This window comes from Mya arenaria, chromosome 3 (genome assembly GCF_026914265.1).
Source record: "Mya arenaria isolate MELC-2E11 chromosome 3, ASM2691426v1".
NCBI classification, from domain to species: Eukaryota; Metazoa; Mollusca; class Bivalvia; order Myida; family Myidae; genus Mya; species Mya arenaria.
Genome location: NC_069124.1, coordinates 57,870,791 through 57,891,875, shown reverse-complemented (window position 1 = coordinate 57,891,875; position 21,085 = coordinate 57,870,791). Strand labels below are relative to the sequence as shown.

General features: G+C 33.1%; 1 protein-coding gene across 2 annotated transcripts in view; it reads right to left on the bottom strand.

Annotated features, from left to right (window-relative positions):
- Positions 1-6,251: 6,251 nt before the first annotated feature.
- Positions 6,252-21,085, bottom strand: part of LOC128226482 (protein YIPF5-like) — an 81,208-nt gene continuing 66,374 nt past the window's right edge. For both annotated transcript variants that reach the window (XM_052936371.1, XM_052936372.1), the window contains exons 5-7: positions 9,808-9,918; positions 9,116-9,297; positions 6,252-8,033 (exon numbers count right to left, since the gene is read on the bottom strand). In XM_052936371.1, the coding sequence (XP_052792331.1) occupies positions 7,871-8,033; positions 9,116-9,297; positions 9,808-9,918 (456 nt within the window). In that variant the 3' untranslated portion in view covers positions 6,252-7,870. The remainder of the gene's footprint in view (positions 8,034-9,115; positions 9,298-9,807; positions 9,919-21,085) is intronic.

Below are 21,085 nucleotides of genomic sequence, written 5' to 3'. Positions count from 1 at the left end.
TAGGAGAACCGGGGGGCAATGGAAAAATAATGTTACGATGTTTGTCTATAATTGTTATGACTATTAGATGCAAAAGTTCCTTTACATTATTGTTTTTTATCTGAATATGACTCCGACAACCTGATAAGAATAGTGTCATAACACTCCAAGCATTTTTAAAAAGCACAGCGACACCTGAAGTTAAATGCACTCTCAAGTATTTTCACACGGTATCACACCTACACATAGTGCATTTTGTATTGATCACTGAGAATTTTCAAGTTCATACTTCATGAAATGCAGCGCGTTCAACAAAATGGAGGGCAAAAACAACAACAGAAAAGCGTTTTTAATTTTATGAAAAAAGAAGTATCAGTCTGACTACAGACCAGAGAATATATCTGTCTTAGTTACAGACCAGAGAATATATCTGTCTTAGATACAGACCAGAGAATATATCTGTCTTAGTTCGCCTTTTATGTCCAAGTTCGTATTATATTCCCGGACTGAGGAAAGCTGATTATGGCCATGAAATAAGGTTCATTCAATAATGAAATCAGTTAGACCACAGTAGGAAAAAACTATAGCTGGCTGGCTTGTTTCGTACGTTATCAGTAAATATCCTCATTTTCTTAAATATTAGAAAAGTGAGGAAAAAGTACCGGAGTTTCTGTAGAAATTTGCATGCTTATAAATTAACCAAAACCAAAAAATTATCATGTCTTTATAAACAAATGCTTGAAAAAACTTTGACCCAAACCACTACATGTATATTTTTTACGGGGATGAGTAGGTGACCCTACATGGGCTACACAGGGCAATTAATGGAAACCATATCGGGCGAGAGCGAAGCGCACGCATCCCTTATGGTCACCTACTAAACCCGTAACGTACATATCACGTGAACAACCTGTTTACATTGGTCAATTTATGGGAAGTGTTTCATTTATTTATAAAGTCGAGTGCCCCTGCGGCTGAAAATGCAAATGAAGGAAAAAATGTACGGAAATGTAAAATGGTGAAAAATGTTTAAAAACAAAAGTCTGATTTTCTGGAACAAGTCTGTATTAAAATAAGATTTAGCAACATAAATACCAGAATAAATGTATTACACAACACCAGAATATACCTTATGTTAAGACACATCACCTATTTTTTTGGGTCAAATGTAGAAAAATGTAAACAAATGTATGAATTTCTGGAATTTGTTTAGATCAAAATTAGATAAAGCAATACAAATACCAGAGTAACTTTATAAAAAATAATAATACATATTACACAGCACCTTATGTATAGCAACATAAATAACCGTGAACTTTGATTGTTTTTTAAAATATTGAACAACTAACAATCAAAGTGGGAATTTCTGTTGTTTGTCAATAACTGGACACAATTTAGCTATAATTACAATTACCTATAATTAACTGCATCTATCTTACAACTCTAACACAGGCGAAATTTTTGCAATAAGAAAGATTATTATTTGAATAAAGTGTTAACAATTATATATGAAAGATTACTAGGTGTACTTTAATATAATGTAATATTATAACACAGTGATTTCCCCTTGTTATAAATTTACCATTTGTTTCTAGCAGACTGTTTCGGGACATGATTTTACTGAGTATGTTTTAAAGGAACTCGTTGTTTGCTGCACATTTCCAGGTAAGAAAATTATTTTATATTGTACCACAACTTGTTCCATGACTGTAGAATGCAGAATATTGATGTTGTAATATAAACTGATAATGTAAAATACTGTTTTACTAAACTTTAATATGACAACGGATATTGTTCTAACAAGGGAATTTTGAAAATGCTACATAGTTTAAATAACGTAATGATGGCAGTGAACATTTATAAGGCAGTGTATTTAGCAAAAAAATTGTTAAAGTATGGTCCTTTTTTTCTTTTTTTTTCAAAGAGTACTAGTACTCGGATGGCCTCTAGTTATCTATGATGAATTTGCATGAACACTTAATGATATATTACACCATACAAAACTTCCTAACTATGATGACCCAAAACGAGAAAAAAATGAAAATAATTAAAGCAGCTGCAGAACTAATCAATAGCGACATAAATTCATAAAAGGAGTTCAAGCAAGCAAAGCCAAAGTATATCCTAAATCAGTTGACATAACTCTGCCCAAAGAAAGTGTTGAATTTTTGCCAGAGCTGTTGAAAGTATTACTCAGTGGGATGTTTATTGGTCAAAGCCTTGACATATAGGTTGCTGCAATTGGGCAAGCTATAATGCAGCCAACTCGACCAAGTGTCCTCATAGCTCCATTACCACTGCATCTTGGTGTCAAGTTACACCATCACTTTGGATACAAACATCTGATTGAAACACACTTTACGATTCTGCTGTAGTTACAAAGAGGTTCAACACTGAACGAAATGCTGCAGCCACGAACAATTCTGAAAATCCTGGATATAAGGCGGACTAGTTTGTACAAAATGTCGCAGACTAGAAAGACAAAATATTGACATTTTATGGAAAACAATATGGCTACTGAAAGATGACAAAACATCATGGAATGGAGCTATGCAAATGATCAACGCTACAGTATAGTTGAATACCCTGATCTGTCTTGAGTTGTATTCCTGCATATGAAAGATCCGAATCTAAGTGACAAGGCATGTACTTATTCCAAATTAGTCTGGGTGGGGACACATGCAAAGCACTACCAGATGACCCCTGTCATCACATTTGATCAACCCCTATGATATAAGGCTAATCAGATGATAAGTGCTGAGCCTGAAAAAAGTGATATTATAAGAAAAATCGTCAGATGGGGAACTTTCGATACAGAAATGAGTTTTCTTGGGGCAATTGGAAACATAATGAATTATTCTGGGCTAGAGGAAGTGATGTAAACTATTTACGCTGAGAACGCAGTAGGTCATATCTTAACATCTTAAAAGGAAAGGCTGATTTTAGGGCATTAGGAGGGCATGGAATTATTCATATGGCCCTTCAATCACTTATTGTTAGTGAGGTATTTCATTTGGATGTTACTCAAGTTACACAGGAGGAGGATAAGAAGATAGAAAGCAATGATCAAGCATCAGAAGTTGAAATATATTGAAATGAACAAGGAAGAGACCGATAACACTGAGAACATAATTGACACTGATCTGAAATGTGTGCTGAAACTCTTCAGCAGTGTACCAACTGGTGATGTAAGGCTTGATATGCTATATATGAAGCTTCAGTGATTAGAACTATTCAGGACAAAATTACAGAGTAGTGTGATAAAGTAAGAAATGAAAGTATGACAAGTCTATGTTACAGTAGAAGAGTATAATTGAATTACTGTGAAAGCTTTTAAAAGCAGAGTCAACATCACCATGGAGTCCATAATTCAGTCAGGGTGACAAGCATAAGTTTGCAATTATAAAAGGGTCAGCCAGGTAAAAGTTATATATATACATAATACAGTATACGATTTTCTAAGTTTGTTGAAATGGTGGCAAAGTTATCACTTTATATTGACCCAAAGTAACTACTACCAACATCTGATGCTGCTAAGTACCACAGTTTGTGGGTGTTTTTACAAATACGGGACTGGAAAGGATATAATGTTTAGAACCAGCTAGAATGGGGTTGGGAACAAGTGGGTAACAAGCTATTACCAACTCGCATCATGAAAGATGTAGGGTGCACTTGCCAATCTGGCTGCCGTACAGCAGCATGCAGCTGCAAGAAAATGGGATTTGAATGTAGTTCAGCCTGCTCCACATGTAAAGGAATCAGTTGTGAGAATGCCATCAGCCCAGATTTTGCAAATGACTAAAACGTTTGGCATATCTAATACTACATCAACAGGGCACTTACATCTTACATCTTACGGCTTCTGTAATTAACTAAATACACAGTTTAAAGTATGTAAAAACAAAGTATGTAACAAAATCTAAAATGGTACATGTGTTGGGTGTGTACTACTTGTGTTGTGATAAAATTCCGAATATCAGCAATTTCGTTTATGTTTTCAGAACTTTTAACCTCAAAACAAGATTTCTTGTTTAATTTTATACCAGAATGTTATCAAATGTGATATTGCATGATAACATGTAGCATTTGTCATTTTTGTGACATTAATAAATTGTTCAGTTTTAGATCCAGGTAAAGCCAAATTACAGAAATTCGCCAAAAATTTATTTGTTTATGTACTTTTTCATAATATTTTACAAATAAATATTACATTCATAAGAATCAGTTGTTTCTTAGTATACTCTAAGTATTTTATTTTACAATATAACATTCATTGAAAAAATGTTCTGAAAAATATACATGTAAAGTGATAGAAGATATTGACTCAGACTGATACCAAAAATTCCATTTTTTTAAAGTTTTTTCCCCCCAAAAAATCACAATATTCAAAATACAAATTTTCTAACTTTAGGGATCTCGGTCATATGAATTCTATCTAATATAGTAGTTGTGGTAATTTTTTTGCAAAAGTTATTGTCAAATTCCAGAAAGTCTTTTTTTCATTAAATTTTTCAAACATTTTACTCAGAACATATATACTTCACAAAATACGTAGTTTCTATACTAAAGTTATATTATACTGTAATATAACATCTACTTAATACTGTATTTTTATTGCAAAATTTGACAGTTATTGTCAAATTCCTGAAATCCTTATTTTGATTTAATTTTTCAAACATTTTTCCAAAAAATCATATTTAATAAAAAACACCTGATGTTTCTATACTTAAGTTGTATTATACTGTTATAAAATGTCAATTAAATACAGTAATTCTAATAATTTTATTACAAAATTAGACACAGGTATCGACAAATTCCAGTAATTCTCATGTTTATTTAAAAAAAAAAATACCCCCAAAACCACAATTTGCACCATGTGTTCTATACTTTTAGTATATTAAATGTGGTTCCTGATATGACACAAATTCACCAAAATTAATTCAGTGCTTTTTTTGCCATTTTTTTTATTTTCCCTAATTTACTATTGGAAGTGGAAAATAGATGCCATTTTGTTATAATATAATTCAGTGACCCAATATAAACAAAAATGGGGTAACCACGTGACCAATCCAGGATGAATGGCGTTGCATCATAAATGTTGACGGCATGATATATACTGTCAATGTTCATGCTAAACTTGAGTTTGATAACCCTATGAAATACTGTTGCATCACAGTGACATTATGTTAATGATGAAATTTCATGGCAAGTTTTTTCGTTTAAAAACCTAAAATGCATGGCCAAGATATATGCGCAGCCCGGACAAGTTTCAGTTCAAGCACTTAAGAACACACTGACACAAGCACGCACATGGACAGAACTGCAATTGTGACAGCAGGGTCAACAAAAAAACAGACCAGCAAATACACAAAATAAATCAATGAATGACAAATTGCATAATCACGAGAGAAACAAGTTCTCACAAATTGTACATTGGTAGCTCTTGTTAATAACACCGTAAAATGCCCAGTAATCCTTTTTGTTACTCTAGGGAATATACACCCTCAGGCTATTACTTAGAATGCAAATGGAATTAGATAGGATTTGTCTTTGTGTTGCCAATTAGGGCGATTTCTCAGAATTATTGTTACATGTATCAGCTTTGTATCGGAGTCAAATCCTTGGTGATTCTACATGTGTTTGTATTGTCATGAGAGCAGTTTTTAGGTGTTAGAGTGCATCTAGCTTATCTTAGAAAACTGGGCATTATCAGACAAAACTTCTGTCAGACTTCGCTTGAACTACAAAATCATATCCATACTTATTTGCTGTGGCAAGTATTGTGAGAACATTTGTTTGCACTTCCTATTAATTTGGTATGAAGAATATTTAGAAAAGATAGGACTTGCTACAATTATGCCAATATCAGTTATGATCAACGTTGCAATTCAATAATGGGAGGAGTTGTGAATGATAAAAGTACTTTTTTTAACTGCTTTTTTTTTTCTTTAATGGTCTTGGAATAAGAATATATCGCTGAATAATTTAGATTAGTTTGTCCTCCAAGCAAATCAAATATGTTTTTATATTTATTGCAGAATATTGCCACCTAAAAGTTTAAGTAATATCTCGAAGTAAAATAGATAGAGGATATAATATGTCATATTATTTTTTTGCCAACATTTTCTGGTTCAAAAGGAGAAGTACCGTAACTACAATGGATTGTAAAAGTAGTTCTTACAGTTGATATTTTCACTCCTTAGTTTGCAGAGAAAAATTTATATTTTCACTGTTGTTATTTCAGTGATAAAACTGCATATGTCATGGAAAAGCATGAAAAAAGAGTTATGTTGAGTTCTGTACATTTTATTGGTCAGAAATTATTGTCATGATAATGTAAACATACTTGCATGATACTTTCGATTTCGATATTGTTTTGCATTTGCATGCAGACTGATATATTATAACGTTATTTTATATAAATGAACAGAAATAAAATGAAGATGTGTTTCCTTTTTATTGAAACTTAAACAGCATTAAATGACTACTGTGCTGTTAAATCACTTGAACATGTACTTTCAAATAGAGTTTTGCTCTGATATGTAACAATAATGTTCTGAAGAGTAAAGGCATTTTGAAAAAACATCGCTGACACCTTAAAAACATTTATAAACAAAGGACAATTTCAGAATGCAAAAATTCATCAAATTATAAATTTGTGTTGAAAAATTGTTTTTGATGCACTTCATACAAAGATAAAGTTAAAAAGAAAAGTCATGTAATGTACCAATCTGCACTAATAAACAGTCTTCCATTTGACCAATCTGCAATTATTAACACTCTTGTTTTTCCACAATTTACAATAATTATTTTGTGGTGCTAAACTGAAGTTAATCACAATTGCTGTAAGCGGCTCATATATCATGACACAATGATTCGAAACAGCAGCATTTAACATGCGCAGACTTGTATTCTTAATAGCAAGCATTTTCAGACTGAAAATCTACTTAAGCCCAATCATAAATAAATACAACTTTGGCACAAACATGCAAATGTAACAGTTTATCTACTTTTGCAGATCTAATTTACATATAAAATGAGTAACCTATTGCTTAAAATCGTCATAATATCCTATTTCAAAGAAATTTATTCACTGTTGGAAAAAGGAATATTTTAATACAACAGATTAAACTTCAAGGTTAAAAGCTTAAGTTAAAATCACTTATAAAGTGTATAAGAATAAACAAATCTTTTAATTTCAGCCATTCCTAACTACCAAGCTGAAGCTCATGACTCAGGTCATGAGATTAAAGGCCAAACCCCACTTTAGGAGTATATGTGACTTGTACTTTTGTTTTTTTCTTCGAAATGTTTGACACTTTGTTATTTTGTTTACGTAACATGGATTTAATAAACCACTATGCAAAAAAAAACAAAAAAACAATCAAGCTGAAATGAAAAAAATGAATACTTAACATATAAACTTTTGATAAATTGACAGTAAGAGAGAAATTTGACCAAAGTTCAAAACAAAAAATGCAAAATGTCTGTAATGTTGGTACAATATTTGAAAATAACCACTTTTATGATTGAAAACTAACCCGTAGCACAATTTCAAAATATTTCAGGCATGTCGCATATATTTTTGAGTAAAGGACTAAAAAAAACAGACTTGGACTTGCCTTTGCACCCAAAATTTTTCTTGAAACACGACTTGACCTCTAAAAAACATTATAATTAAGTCAATTAATACTCAATTGTACTGACCATATATTGTAAGAATCAGTTTGACAAGGAGAGAGATAATCAGTAACAACACCTTAAGTTATCTCCTTGATCTTTACACCATTTCTGGCTCTGTCAGTGTTGTACAGCTTATTATTGTTCACAAAGCTTAAGTATTGTAGTATAGCCTTATTCCATAATTATAATGATTAAACATAAAAGGTCTCTAAAACACAGTAAGAAGAGCGAAGACGGCGTAGACAAGGCAGCAAGGGTAGGCAACGAGGAGCTGTTGCTGGTGCATCTCAAGGGCCGATACGAACAACTTTGAGGCTGATACGCTGCACCACATCACCGTCACCGATGTCAAAATGATCCCAAGTAAACCCCTGTACAGAAATATTTAGATACATGTTAGAATATATGTTTATGATGAACACGCATATCAAGGGCTGATACAAACAGCATTGAGACTGATACGCTGCTCTACATCACTATTTACAAAGTTGGTATAAGTTGGTAAAGACCTGTTAAAGAGAGGTTGAGAGGAATGGTTTAGAAACATTGTTGTCTACAGCAGGGCTTGACAGCAGGCATAGTTGATATCTTTATTGTGAGATTGACACATATAAGATTAAAACCATGCTTGACCATGATATGATAACTGTCTTCAACTTTTGTATTCTCATTGAGAGCTAGTAAAATATCTTCTCTTAATCCTCAAGTAAAAACATATTATTCTTTCAATCTTCTGAAATAATGTTTCAATATGTATGATAACAAGTTCAATACCTTTGTTAGACAACATTTTCATCATAATTTGAACAAGAATTTTGGCCCTTTATTGCTTAATTGATTAAAATGATCAACTAGTCAGGGGTTATGAAGGATGTTGCTGTTTGTTAAGGAAGTAAGCGGTCGTTGAGTAATTTGATTTTTGATAAGGAGGTTTGTCCACATAAAGCGAAATCATTAGTATTTCTAGGAAATTCAAAACATTGTCTGCTGGTTGTTTCCATGGACAATGTTGATAGTTGATAGCAATCAATGTTGAATTTTGCTATGGAAGTCGATGGTTGTCAAAGAAGTCAAAGGAAGACAGTGATTGCTAAGAGAATGATCGTTTGCTAAGGAAAAAATTGGTTGCTAAGGAAAATTGGTTGCTAAGAAGTAAGTGGTGGTTAAAGTAGTTGGTCGTAGCTTAGGAAGTGATTGGTTGCTAAGGTAGTCAATGGATGGCAAGGAAGTCATTGGTTGAAACGGAAGTAAATGGTTACTATGGAAATATGTAGTTACTAAGATACTTATTGGTTGTTTAGAAAATCACTTGTTGCTATGGATGAAGGTTGTTGTTAAGGTACTTTTACCTTAAAAAAATCACTGGTTGCTATGGATCAAGGTGGACAATGGAGCACTTTGATGAATTTGTGCTTAAATGAGCTAAAAAAAACTTTCCTATACATGTACTCACTGTAGCGAAAACACTATGGAGGAGAATGAGAGGATGACCATGGGGAGGAGACAGTATCCGAGAACAGAGATGATACAGCCGCTAGATACCCCAGTCATAGACATCAGGTTCAGGAGGGCATACATTGCCAGGCACCCAACCACGCCAATACCATATATGTAGCCGAAATGTAGTTTGCCAGACTGAAAAGTATTAAGTGATTTATTTTTTTATAGCCTCCAGAAATATCTGTAATCAAAATCAAGTTCACAAGGGAATACATCACCAGACACACAACATAGCTGTTACCATAAATATGTAGACAAATGTAGTTTGCCAAACTGAAATATGATTAATATTTTAATACAGCTGATAGACATAAAAAATATCTGTTATCGACATCAGGTTTTAGAAGGAAAACTTGCCAAGCACTATTTTGCCAAAAACATAGATATATAGGTACCTAAAATGGAGCTTACTGGAATGGATTACAAGGGCAACAACTCTAATCAGCACATGAAAAACATGTAAGGAAATGAGTTACACATCCTGATCATTTTCAATATTTCTCAAAGGGCAAGAAGGCAACCATATTCTCAGACAGTGATAGTAGTAGTTGTTCCCCTTGCTTGCCATGCTGTGGCATTTCTTGACTTCATAATCTCATATTGGTACAACTGCTATGAAGATGTTTCAGAGGGTTATAAAAATACCAGCATAAGAAATCCTCCGAATGCAAGACAAAACACAAGGGGTCCGGCAAGGTCTGTATCCTGCATGATAGTGTGGTCTGTCTGCTTCAGAGGGTTTAGCACTGCCAATGTCTGAAATGGAATAATTTCAACCATGATTGTCTAGTCTGTATCACACATGATACTGTGGTCAGTCTGCTTCAGGGGGTTCAATTCACCTTGTGTCTGAAATGGTCAAGAAACAATTATTATCGGCATCAGAGGCCACACAGTTCTATATATAAAGTTGCATAAAACTGACAGGGTTTCGTTTCAGTTTCAGTTCCATATAGAATAAATCTCATAGTTTAAATCTCAAGTCAGGGCAAATATTCAACAACGAGAACACACGGACTTATCCATTGATTGCCAAACAGTCTGATGAGCATAATTAAAGTGATGGCAAGAATATGGAATATAATCAAAAATCATCAATGGGTGCCCAACATGGGCTATATTCATTTTTTATTAATTTAGTGTTAAGTCATTCAATTTGTTGGGCCAATTTTGAAATTGTAAAACACATATTGTTTCAATAAACATGACTGTTTATTACTTTCATCCCAACATTCAAACTCGATTATCAACTGGGCATCAAAATCAAACACAAGCCAAATAAGTATGACTTCCCTAGAATACGGTTTTCTTTTAACACTTTTGATTTTGAATATCCAAACTGAAGCCTCCCCTAATGCCATTTTGGCCAATTCAAATAAATATAAAGTGAAAACTCACAAGTAGAAATGCAATCACTCTTTTGAAGGGAGACAGCATCCTCATTTCAGACCAAAAAAAATATTTTGAGTAATAAGAGGTCATGGAAGAAGCTTTAGTTGTTAATTTGCGTCACAATTTCCATCATGTCAAGTGATATATGGGACGCAAATAGCTCTGCTAATGGAATATACTTCAAGGGGCTTCTTCCAGATAGCTTTTTAAGGAAACCTTTCCCCGAAGAATGTTGTGATGTTTGTCTATTACTGGTATGTCTATTAGATGAAAAGTACCTTTACATTATGTTTTTCTGAACTAAATTATGTCTCAGACAACCTCAGGGGAACAGTGCCACACAGACGCTAAGCATTGCTACACAGTGACACCCTTTGACATTGAAGTCAAATGAAATCCTTAGTATTTTAACATTACGGCACATCTACAGTTCTACACGTTGTGCATTTTTTTTAATTAACCATGGGGATTTTTTTTACTTAATGAAATGCAGCAACCATATTCATTTTGCTAATTTAACATTTTCAACAAAATGGAGGTCAAAAACAGATAAGCATAATCAGTAATTCTCAATAAGCAGGTGCAAATCAGTGGGGCAAATAACTAAATTTCAAATATGTTCTTATAATTTTATTATATCAAGAATTTATAACTTTGAACCTTTGTCAACAAGAAAATAACAATAAACACATCAAGACAACATTGTGTTACATCAATTTAAGGATCGGAAAATAGTGACCATGATAATCAATATTTCATTATAGAATGTTCGTTACATGACATTCTCTTTTTTAAAATACGTTTAAATTTGATTTGTTACGGTTAAATACAAGCTAAAACATAGTCTTTAAGCAGATAATGCCTTGAGCGTATGTTTGACATAAAATGTAATTGAAATAAGGCATTATTTTCAAAAATTGGAAGCCTCAAACTTGCAGCTAAATACAACGTCGTTTCTGTTGTAAAATGTGAAAAGGATTTTAATTATCTAAATGTTGAAAGTTTGAAACTTAACTCTATATATCTCACTACATTCGCGAGAAAAAATACAAATGTAACATAAATGAGTGGTTGGCCTGTAACTGTGAAACCAATGGTTCAACGTTTGGTTTATAAAGCTTTTTAACATAAGGCAAAAAGTAACGAACATTTCGTAAAATGTGTTAATTGAACATTGCGGAAAACAATTAAACAACGCTTATGAAACAGGAATACAACATATTTAAATACATTTGGTTAGTTCACAAAGCTTTAATACCATGATTTTGAATTACTTTATCAGTTGATAATACTAAATGCAAATTCGAACATCCAACATAAATGCTTCTATCTTCTATAACAGTCCCTATTTCTGTCTATATTGAAGATTATTCAAACATGAGAGGATATATTAAAACAGCTTACAGTCCCTACAAGAAAAACAACATTAAACTAACTTAATTGATAACTTATTTAAATCAAATATGTCATATATGACATAATATGGTTCCAACTATACATTGATATGTCCCTTACCGTTTCCATGGTAATATGCAATATGTAATTCATGCAAACCAACACTATATACAGTGTTCCTTAGAGTATTGCTCAAACATTGCACTTGTCTGTAATTGTTAATAAAGGCAAACTGTTCAAGTAAACAATTATAAATGATTTCATTGCACATAGTCACATTGTCGTAACGAACATTTCCGTTCTGTAACACATGTTAAGTTTTACTTTTCACTTTGTTCATTAAAAAGTTGGTCAACATCCATTTTTTCTTCATAGGAAAGTTTGAATAGCCTCTTTGTCTTTCCGGTTGGAACTGGTTCATTTAATGTTGTGATGATATCTGAACATTTTATCCAGATAATGTCAGGACGGCTGGGCCACTGGAACAAACCTTTTTTCCTTTCCATAAAGGATATTTCTACTTCCATATCTTCTTCAAACAAACATGTCAGTTTGATATGGAATTCTTCAGTCAGCATTGTGCAAAACAACATGTAACAAACACTTTTTTCGCTAAATAACTGATATGTTGCTTATGATTTGAACGATGTTTGATAAAGTGAAATATGTGAAAAGTGTAAATCTGTAATAGATTACCTGAGGATCATTTAACCTTATTAATTTATAGTAATCATTTAACCTTATTAATTTATAGTAATGAACATGTCAGTAAATTCGGCGACATTGTTTTTTTCTACATTTAAAGGGCAGCATTTGACTTTAGTCCTGGCGCACTGACGTAATTTAAACGAGCAAAGTGGTTGTGTTAATGTATTATATGAGAATAAACACTTTATTTCCTTATGTGTTTTAATAATATGAAGTTAATATGTAGGAACGTTGAGCCTTTTGCTCTGGCGACAGTAACAAACATGTCATTTTAAGCACATATGAAATCATTTTTTTTCACTTACTTTAAAGCTTCAAATAATTTTCTTTGCACATGTTCTTAACAAACATTAAGCACATTATATGCATACACTAACGATTCTGGAATCTGATAAATCGCGCCCAAAACCGCTGGCGACACTAATTGCACCTTCTTATTGAGAATTACTGTATAAGTCTTTCAAATAAAATTAAGTATCAGTCTGACTGCAGACAAGAGAATTTCTAGTTGAATATCTAGATGAAAAGCCTTTTAGGTCTCAAGTTTGTATTATATTCCCAGACACAGGCAGGCTTATTATGGCCATGAAGTAAGATTATGGTCATTCTATAATGAAATCAGTCTGACCTCAGAATGCAATCTATACAGTAGTTGGCTGGCTTGTTTCTAATGAAATCAATACATCATTCATCCGCTTTGAACATTACAGAAGTCAAGGGCAAAAGTTCCTGTTGTCACTTAAATTATTTGTAAATAATCAAGCCAATTCTTCATAGCAGGAAACCAACAGCAAAAGGGTAAAAATTTCTTTTTCAACAAGTTCTAATCAATATTTTTAATGGCAACGATCATGCTAAGTTTGAGTTCCATTATCCTATGAAATACAGTTATATCACCGTGACATTATGGTACTAAAGCCAGTACCCCGGCGAAAAAGGTTCATGAAGTTTATGAATTATTCATGAAATATTTCATGAAATGTTCATGAAGGACAAATGGCCGATTTATTCATGAAGTTCATGAACTAAAGGTTCATGAACTTTCTAATGAAAAGTTTATGAAGGAAAAATGGCCAATTTATTCATGAAGTTCATGAACTAAAGGTTCATGGAGTTCATGAAATAGTTCATGAAAAGTTCATGAAGGACAAATGGCCGATCAATTTCATGAGATATGTCTACATTTACACAGAAACTTGGGTCCTCCTGTAGTTAAAAACATGATTTCCATTTTACAAGAACTACGATGTGACATCATCGATCGCCTTAAAGGATGACTGATGGTAGCAATACCTCCCACTGCATCAAGCCATCTTAGGAAGCAGGGACCACATAGAAAAAACATTTTGAAAGATGAAGATGAAATCAGATCTGAATTAACATTGCTCGAAAACTCGTACAAACATATTTTAAGAACTTTATCAAAATTTTATCCTTTGCAAATGTATACCATTATATTGCCATTAGGAGACCACCACACCATATATATTAAAGCATGTCCCTTTTTCTCGGTAATCAAAAGGAATAAGTTAAAAAAAATAACTTGAGACTTGCTACACATGTGCCTATTGTCAAAGTGAACATAAGAAATGTTAGTGACATGCTAAGACATTTACACTGATCATAAATGTTTTTTGTATGGCCAATGTTTTACTCAGAGCTATGATAATACCTTAAAAATAATTCTTCTTTAAAAAACAGACAAGCCATAATCAAAACAACACACAAAAAGTGATAAAATGAGTGACTAAGTACATTACAGAGAATCAGTGACACTTATAATAACAAGGAGAGAAGCAGTGACACTTAATATAACAAGGAGAGAATCAGTGACACTTAACAAGGAGAAAATCAGTGACACTTATAACAAAGAGAGAATCAGTGACACTTAACAAGGAGAGAATCAGCGACACTTATACCAAGGAGAGAATCAGTGACTCTTAACAACAAGAGAATCAGTGACACTTATAACAAGGAGAGAATCAGTGACACTTAACAAGGAGAAAATCAGTGACTCTTAACAAAGAGAGAATCAGTGACACTGATAACAAGGAGAGAATCAGTGACTCAGGAGAGCATCAGTGACACTTATAACAAAGAGAGAATCAGTGACACTTATAACAAAGAGAGAATCAGTGACACTTATAACAAAGAGATAATCAGTGACTCTTAACAAAGAGAGAATCAGTGACACTGATAACAAGGAGAGAATCAGTGACTCAGGAGAGAATCAGTGACACTTATAACAAAGAGAGAATCAGTGACTCTTAACAACGAGAGAATCAGTGACACTGATAACAAGGAAAGAATCAGTGACTCAGGAGAGCATCAGGGACACTTATAACATTTTTAAGAGAATACTATGGAGAATCAGTGACACTTATAACAAGAAGAGATTCAATGAAACTTTTCAACAAGGAAAGAATCAGTGACACTAATAACAAGGAGAATTAGTAACACTTATAACAAGAAGAGAAACAGTGACACTTACAAAAAGGAGATAATTAGTGACACTTTGAACAAGGAGAGAATCAGTAAGATTTTTACCAAAGAGAGAATCAGTGACATTTAAAACAAAGAGAGTAACAAGTTACATGTATCACCAATTGTACATTGGTCAAGCTCTTGTTAGCACCATCAAACACCCAGTACTCCTCATATCACTCTCCGGCTGTAAATGCAAATGGAATTAGATGAGATTTGTCTTTGTTTTGCTAATAAGGGAGATGTTCTAGAATGACTGTAACATTCACTTTATGTCTGAGAACAGTCCTTAGGGAATCTATGTCTGTGTTACCATGGCAACATATTTCAGGTGTTAGGTGCACCTGGCTATTCACAGAAAACTGGGGTTTATGATAATTTGATCACTCCTAGCTTGTGTTATCAGAAAAACTCACAATCATATCAAGTATCAACAGTTATTATCAAAGACATAATTGTTGTCAGACTTCAAAACTCAAATGATTTTATTGCAAAATACAAAATGTGAGAACTTTCTTTTGCAGTTAAAATAAAAAAGTGATTTAAGAATAAGATGTTAGGCTGGATTAACTTGCTATAAATGGTTAGCAATACATACTACATTACATAAAAAATGTGAGCAAAACATATAAAAAATGTGGGCAAAACTCCCTTATACTGCTTGGATGAAACCCTTATCCTTAGTATAAAAAATGTGGGCAAAACTCCCTTATACTGCTTGGATGAAACCCTTATCCTTAGACATTGCTGGGTGCAATATATTTTTCTTATCCTTTCCTATCCAGCCCCTAAACTTGGTAAAGGTTAATAGTATGTATTTTCTAAAATAAATGGTTAAATACATCAGTCGCATCCCCATTCACTCGTTAAAAACAATTACATGTACTAATACAAAAAAACAATCATTAAGTAGCTTAGTGTTTCACATAAGATTTTGTCTACTGACCCAGCCTTCAATTAAATCTACCAAATCAATAACCGCTGATTGCAGATTTTCTAGAAAAACTGTATGGCAGATTTAAAAATACTGCAATCTTATGGGACAACTTTAATTTTGAACACTAAGAGGTATCACTGCATTAAATTTTGTGAACTACATGAAGCAAATGAAGCTGGGTTTTTTTTGTAATACCCCTACAATAGCTTGCAAAAGAAAGTACACAATAGATATATTTATAAAAGGGTGAGAAAACCAATACAAATGGTTTACAATAAGCTTATAAATGCATGAGCATATTACTTCAGAGACTGAGATCTTCAAAAAAAAAAAGTCTTTAAAAAAGGACACATCAGACACATGTATCCTTTACCTTTTGATAAAAATAGATGGACCAAGTTAAGGAGATGAATACAATATTGCAATGCAACTCTCACATAATGGAAATGATTTGTACTAGAATGGAAATGATTTGTACTCAAATGTGTCTGAATAAACTTGAAAGATTACAAGATAAGCATGATAAATGCAGCACTGTGAAAGAAATCTAGATCCTTCATTGAATATAAGGGATTGACTTTAAAAATTTGAAATGAAAATAAGTCTTGGAAACAATCATACTGAAAATCTACCTGCAAATATGTAAATACTGTGCCGTCTGATTAGCAAACACACATGAGAAATTAATGATGAAGGTTGTCTTTTCATATTTTGGATAGAAGCAGTCTGCTAGAGCTAAATAAAGTAAACATTCAGGGGAGTCTAAAAATGTCTAAACCAGATAGAAGGACGAGGTCATTCTGTTCTGGGTAGATTGTGAAAAACAAGATGGTTGTTGCAACCAAAAGCAGCACTGTAAAGATACTGTAATTAAGTCTGCAAAAGTATTGCAGTGCATAATATAATCTGTGAGAGAATTAAGAATTTTAAAACTGGAAAACATGAGCGCTGTTGGAGGGTGCCAGCACTCTATATTGGCCTCTTTCCTCAGTTATTCAGGGGGCATAACTCAACAATTATTTCAAGTAGAGTGGTGGAGCTTGCTATTGTCATTGTGAATAACTATCTTAAAATGTTTCCAAGTAATGTCAAGCATAAAATGTTGCTTGACAACAACAGCAATGACACCAATGAAACACATTTTCTTCTTCTTGAAAGATGACACACTACCATGGTAAGGGTTTGCAAAGATAACAAAACTGATGAATTGATGATTCGCAAAGATCAGCAACACCTAAATGAAATTACAAAGTTTGGAGGTTTTTGTTTTTGCATAAGGTCACCAGGCATATGACATTTATCATGCCTTTGTTTGACCAAGATCACAATGGGTGTCAAGCATCTCAGGGTAAACACTTGAAATAATCTCTAAACTTGTTTAAACCATGATTATGTTCCTCAATGTTAGACACTGACACATGTAGAATTAGTTTCATTGTCAAAAAACATTTAAATTCTCTTAAATCGGACTCACTGAACAAACAATTAAAGCCCTACTAAACTGATCACTAATAGCTTTAAATATTCTACTCGCAAACTTTAATGACCATTCACAAATCAAAATTTAACAGCTATTGGAAACGAAGGACACAAAAAGTGCAGGACAAATTTGCATAGCACTTGACAAGCAGATTACTCTCTGTATTGGAAATGTTGTCATACAACTAAGAAGAAGTTGAAGCAATCACGTCAGGAGGCAGGAAGCAATAAATGTAATGGCTGGTCAGCGTCCATATGAGTGCAGCCATCTGCCAGCAAGTTTTCTTGGACAATGGAACTCATGTACATGCTGTCAACACCACAGGGCTGGAATAATTAGAAACTGTAGATGGACAATGAGATTATTTTGCACAAAACAATCAGTGACTATGAACTGTGGTTTTCAAAACAATTCTTTAAATTTAAGTTTTTTTTGTAAAGACACATTTTGCAAAAATTACAGTCTTAGTCAAATTTGGAGAATCAAAAACAGACTCAACATTTTAATTTTTTTTTAGTATGGATGCTGATATTACTTGCAATGCTTCAATTTCTTTTAAAAGTCCTTTCATTGGAATGCTTAAGCTTTTTCTTTAATTAATTACAGCAGGCTCTTCACAGGACAATCTAGTTTCCCTCTGGAGACATTCTTTAATAAAGATTTTAAAATAATCTGTTGCTAGGATACAATTTAAAAGGCAGCATCAATGGCGTGAGTCATGTATGACTGCAAGGATCCGATTCCGATAGGGATGATATATGTTAATAGCCCCTGTGGTAGTCTGCAAATCAATACTGGGGATATTTAGGGATCTCTGGAATCTTCATATTTGGGTTGTGACCTTGAACTTTTCACATTCCTGGAAATGTCATTACATTGTTACAATAAGTGGGGAAACCAGTTATGGGGCACCGTGATTAAATAGCATCTAGCAGATGCAATCATTTAATGGATGACAAATATGAAAAGCATGTTATAATATGATTATAAATAACTGTTATTTGCTTCATTATCTAAATATGAGAAGCGTTTAAGTATAGTTATAGAGGCAACATAGCTGCAAAATCACAGTTTCCTCATGCAAGTACAATTATATGTTTTAGCATACCACTTGAAAGGGTATCTATTTTCCTTTAAAACTATCCAAATTCTACATGTTTTCCACACACCAAGGTATTTCAATGCAATTTTAAAGACAACATACCATTTCAATCTGAAAGAAATATGTCTGAATCCGGTGAAAATATAGGAGAAGAGAAAATAGTGTATTGTTAGATATAGGGCTTACAAGATAAAAGTGTGTTAGTAACTAAAACAGATCATGGTAATGTGTATGAGTACAATTAAGGCTATTCAATATTGTACTGTTGCTTTCCTTGCTCAAGGACGATAGAAAGGGCCTTAAAGATAAGTTGTGGACTGGCTGGCCATATTTTGGCAGTCTCTGACAAAGATACTGGGAACAGATACATAGTGCTGCAAGATGCCCAAATTAATGTAAAAGAGATTGGAGACATACCAGCGTTTACATTGTCAGTTATACATAATTGGTCTTAAAGAAAAATTGCACGTACACTGGTTAGTGCAAGTTGGTACCACACTTGTACCCCAAAACAGAAGCTGGCACCTGTTGAAAAGGTGTCTGCATTGCTCTTTAAATTCAAAGACATTTCAGTCTCTTTGCAGCTTAGAAGAGAGATTGTCATTGGTGAAGAAACATGACTTAACTTTTTTTGTGATCCGCCAGCTCAAGAAAATAAAATATTGAGGGTGGGTGAAAATAATGGGCGTCAATGATTTCTAGAAGCCACATTATAGCATCTGAGGAATATTTAATAGGTATCATACAATAGCATCTGAGGAATATTTAATAGGTATCATACTATAGCATCTGAGGAATATTTAATAGGTATCATACTATAGCATCTGAGGAATATTTAATAGGGATCATGTTCTCTCTGGTGTCATTGAACACCATAATACCATTAGTGCAATACTGTTGCATGATAATGCACCTACGCATCGCTCTGTACTGGTTACAGCAACCGCACAATCTCCAAGTCTTGCCACATCCACTATACAGCCCAAATCTTTAACCTCTTCACTTTTGGTTGAATTCAAACATCAAGTCTTGTCTACAGGGAAGCTCTTTTGCACTTTGCATAGCCAATTGGAAGTGAATTATACTAGTGCATTAATAGTATATGCTAAAGAACACCAATTAGATATTATGCAATAAATGGCATTTATTATAATCTCTGTTTGAAAGAAAATTTGAGCTTGATTTTACTAAGAGCCAGTTTTCAAAAGCTTATTATTATTAATATATTAAAAAATATATATTATTCACAATAAACAGTAAAACCATAGCAATTTTCAGCCAACAAGTTTAATAAATAAACCCATTTAACTCCAAAACTGCTTAGTTAAAATAACTCCTTGATAACCCTTTAGCGCATGTATACGGGATAGGCCTACATAGAAATATTATGATGTTTTTTGCCTAAACATAAACAAATAATCATACAAAAGACTATTTGGAAGATATTAACCAATATCACTATTTCATTCCATATTTGGTCAAAAGAGTCTTGCTAAATAACAGACAAGCGATGAAAAATCGATGGCTGCCAAGGCTAGTAGTAGTAGAAACTCAAGCCCAGTGTATTGGTGATTGACATCATACAGTAGCATTTTTATGGTCAAGTTACTGTATTGTAAAAACCTGGATCTTCTTTTTCATTGATGACCGATGAAGCTTTTGTGGTCAGCCAATATAATGCTGAGGATTTATTGTTGTGAAATGGCTTGTTCTGCATAAATTGGTATAAATGAGACATTTAATGAGGTAAGTCAAAGATTTTGACATCTTTTTTACCAAATATAGAACAAAAAGTCATAGATTGCAAATTTCCTTATTAAGTATACAATTATGCAAAACACTCAGGATACAGAAGTCACATATTAAGAACTCAGGACTAGAAAATAGCTCATTTATAGGACAGAGAGCAATTTTCCGAGAAAACTACCAGTTTGCTTATACTTTATCGTGTTATATTGAGCTGTATTTTATTGAATCTAGCTTGAAAAAATAGCTAATTTTCTCTGAATACAGATTATATGCTAATAGCTAGGTGCTTATACGGGATATTACAGGACTTAGTCTAGGAAATTCTAATTAGACAAAGAGGTAATTAGTAACCTTCATTTCTTGAGATCCGATGACTATCATCAGCTGCATTCCAACTGATTATGCAAAAATATAAACACAATCAATTCACAAACTATATATTTCAATTAAAGAAAACAGACATAAAGACAGGATGCCATGCAACCAGTATTTTAATTAATACTTCATGCAATAAATATTGCATGTTAAATCGTTTTCATGAGGATAACATGGCATCTTACATCATCATGACAAACAATTTTTTATACACTTTCTGAACCTGTTCATAAAACATAAGTTAATTTGACGTTTTTTCTGGCAAGTTTTTACAACTCATTTTTTTTAACATCACAATTTA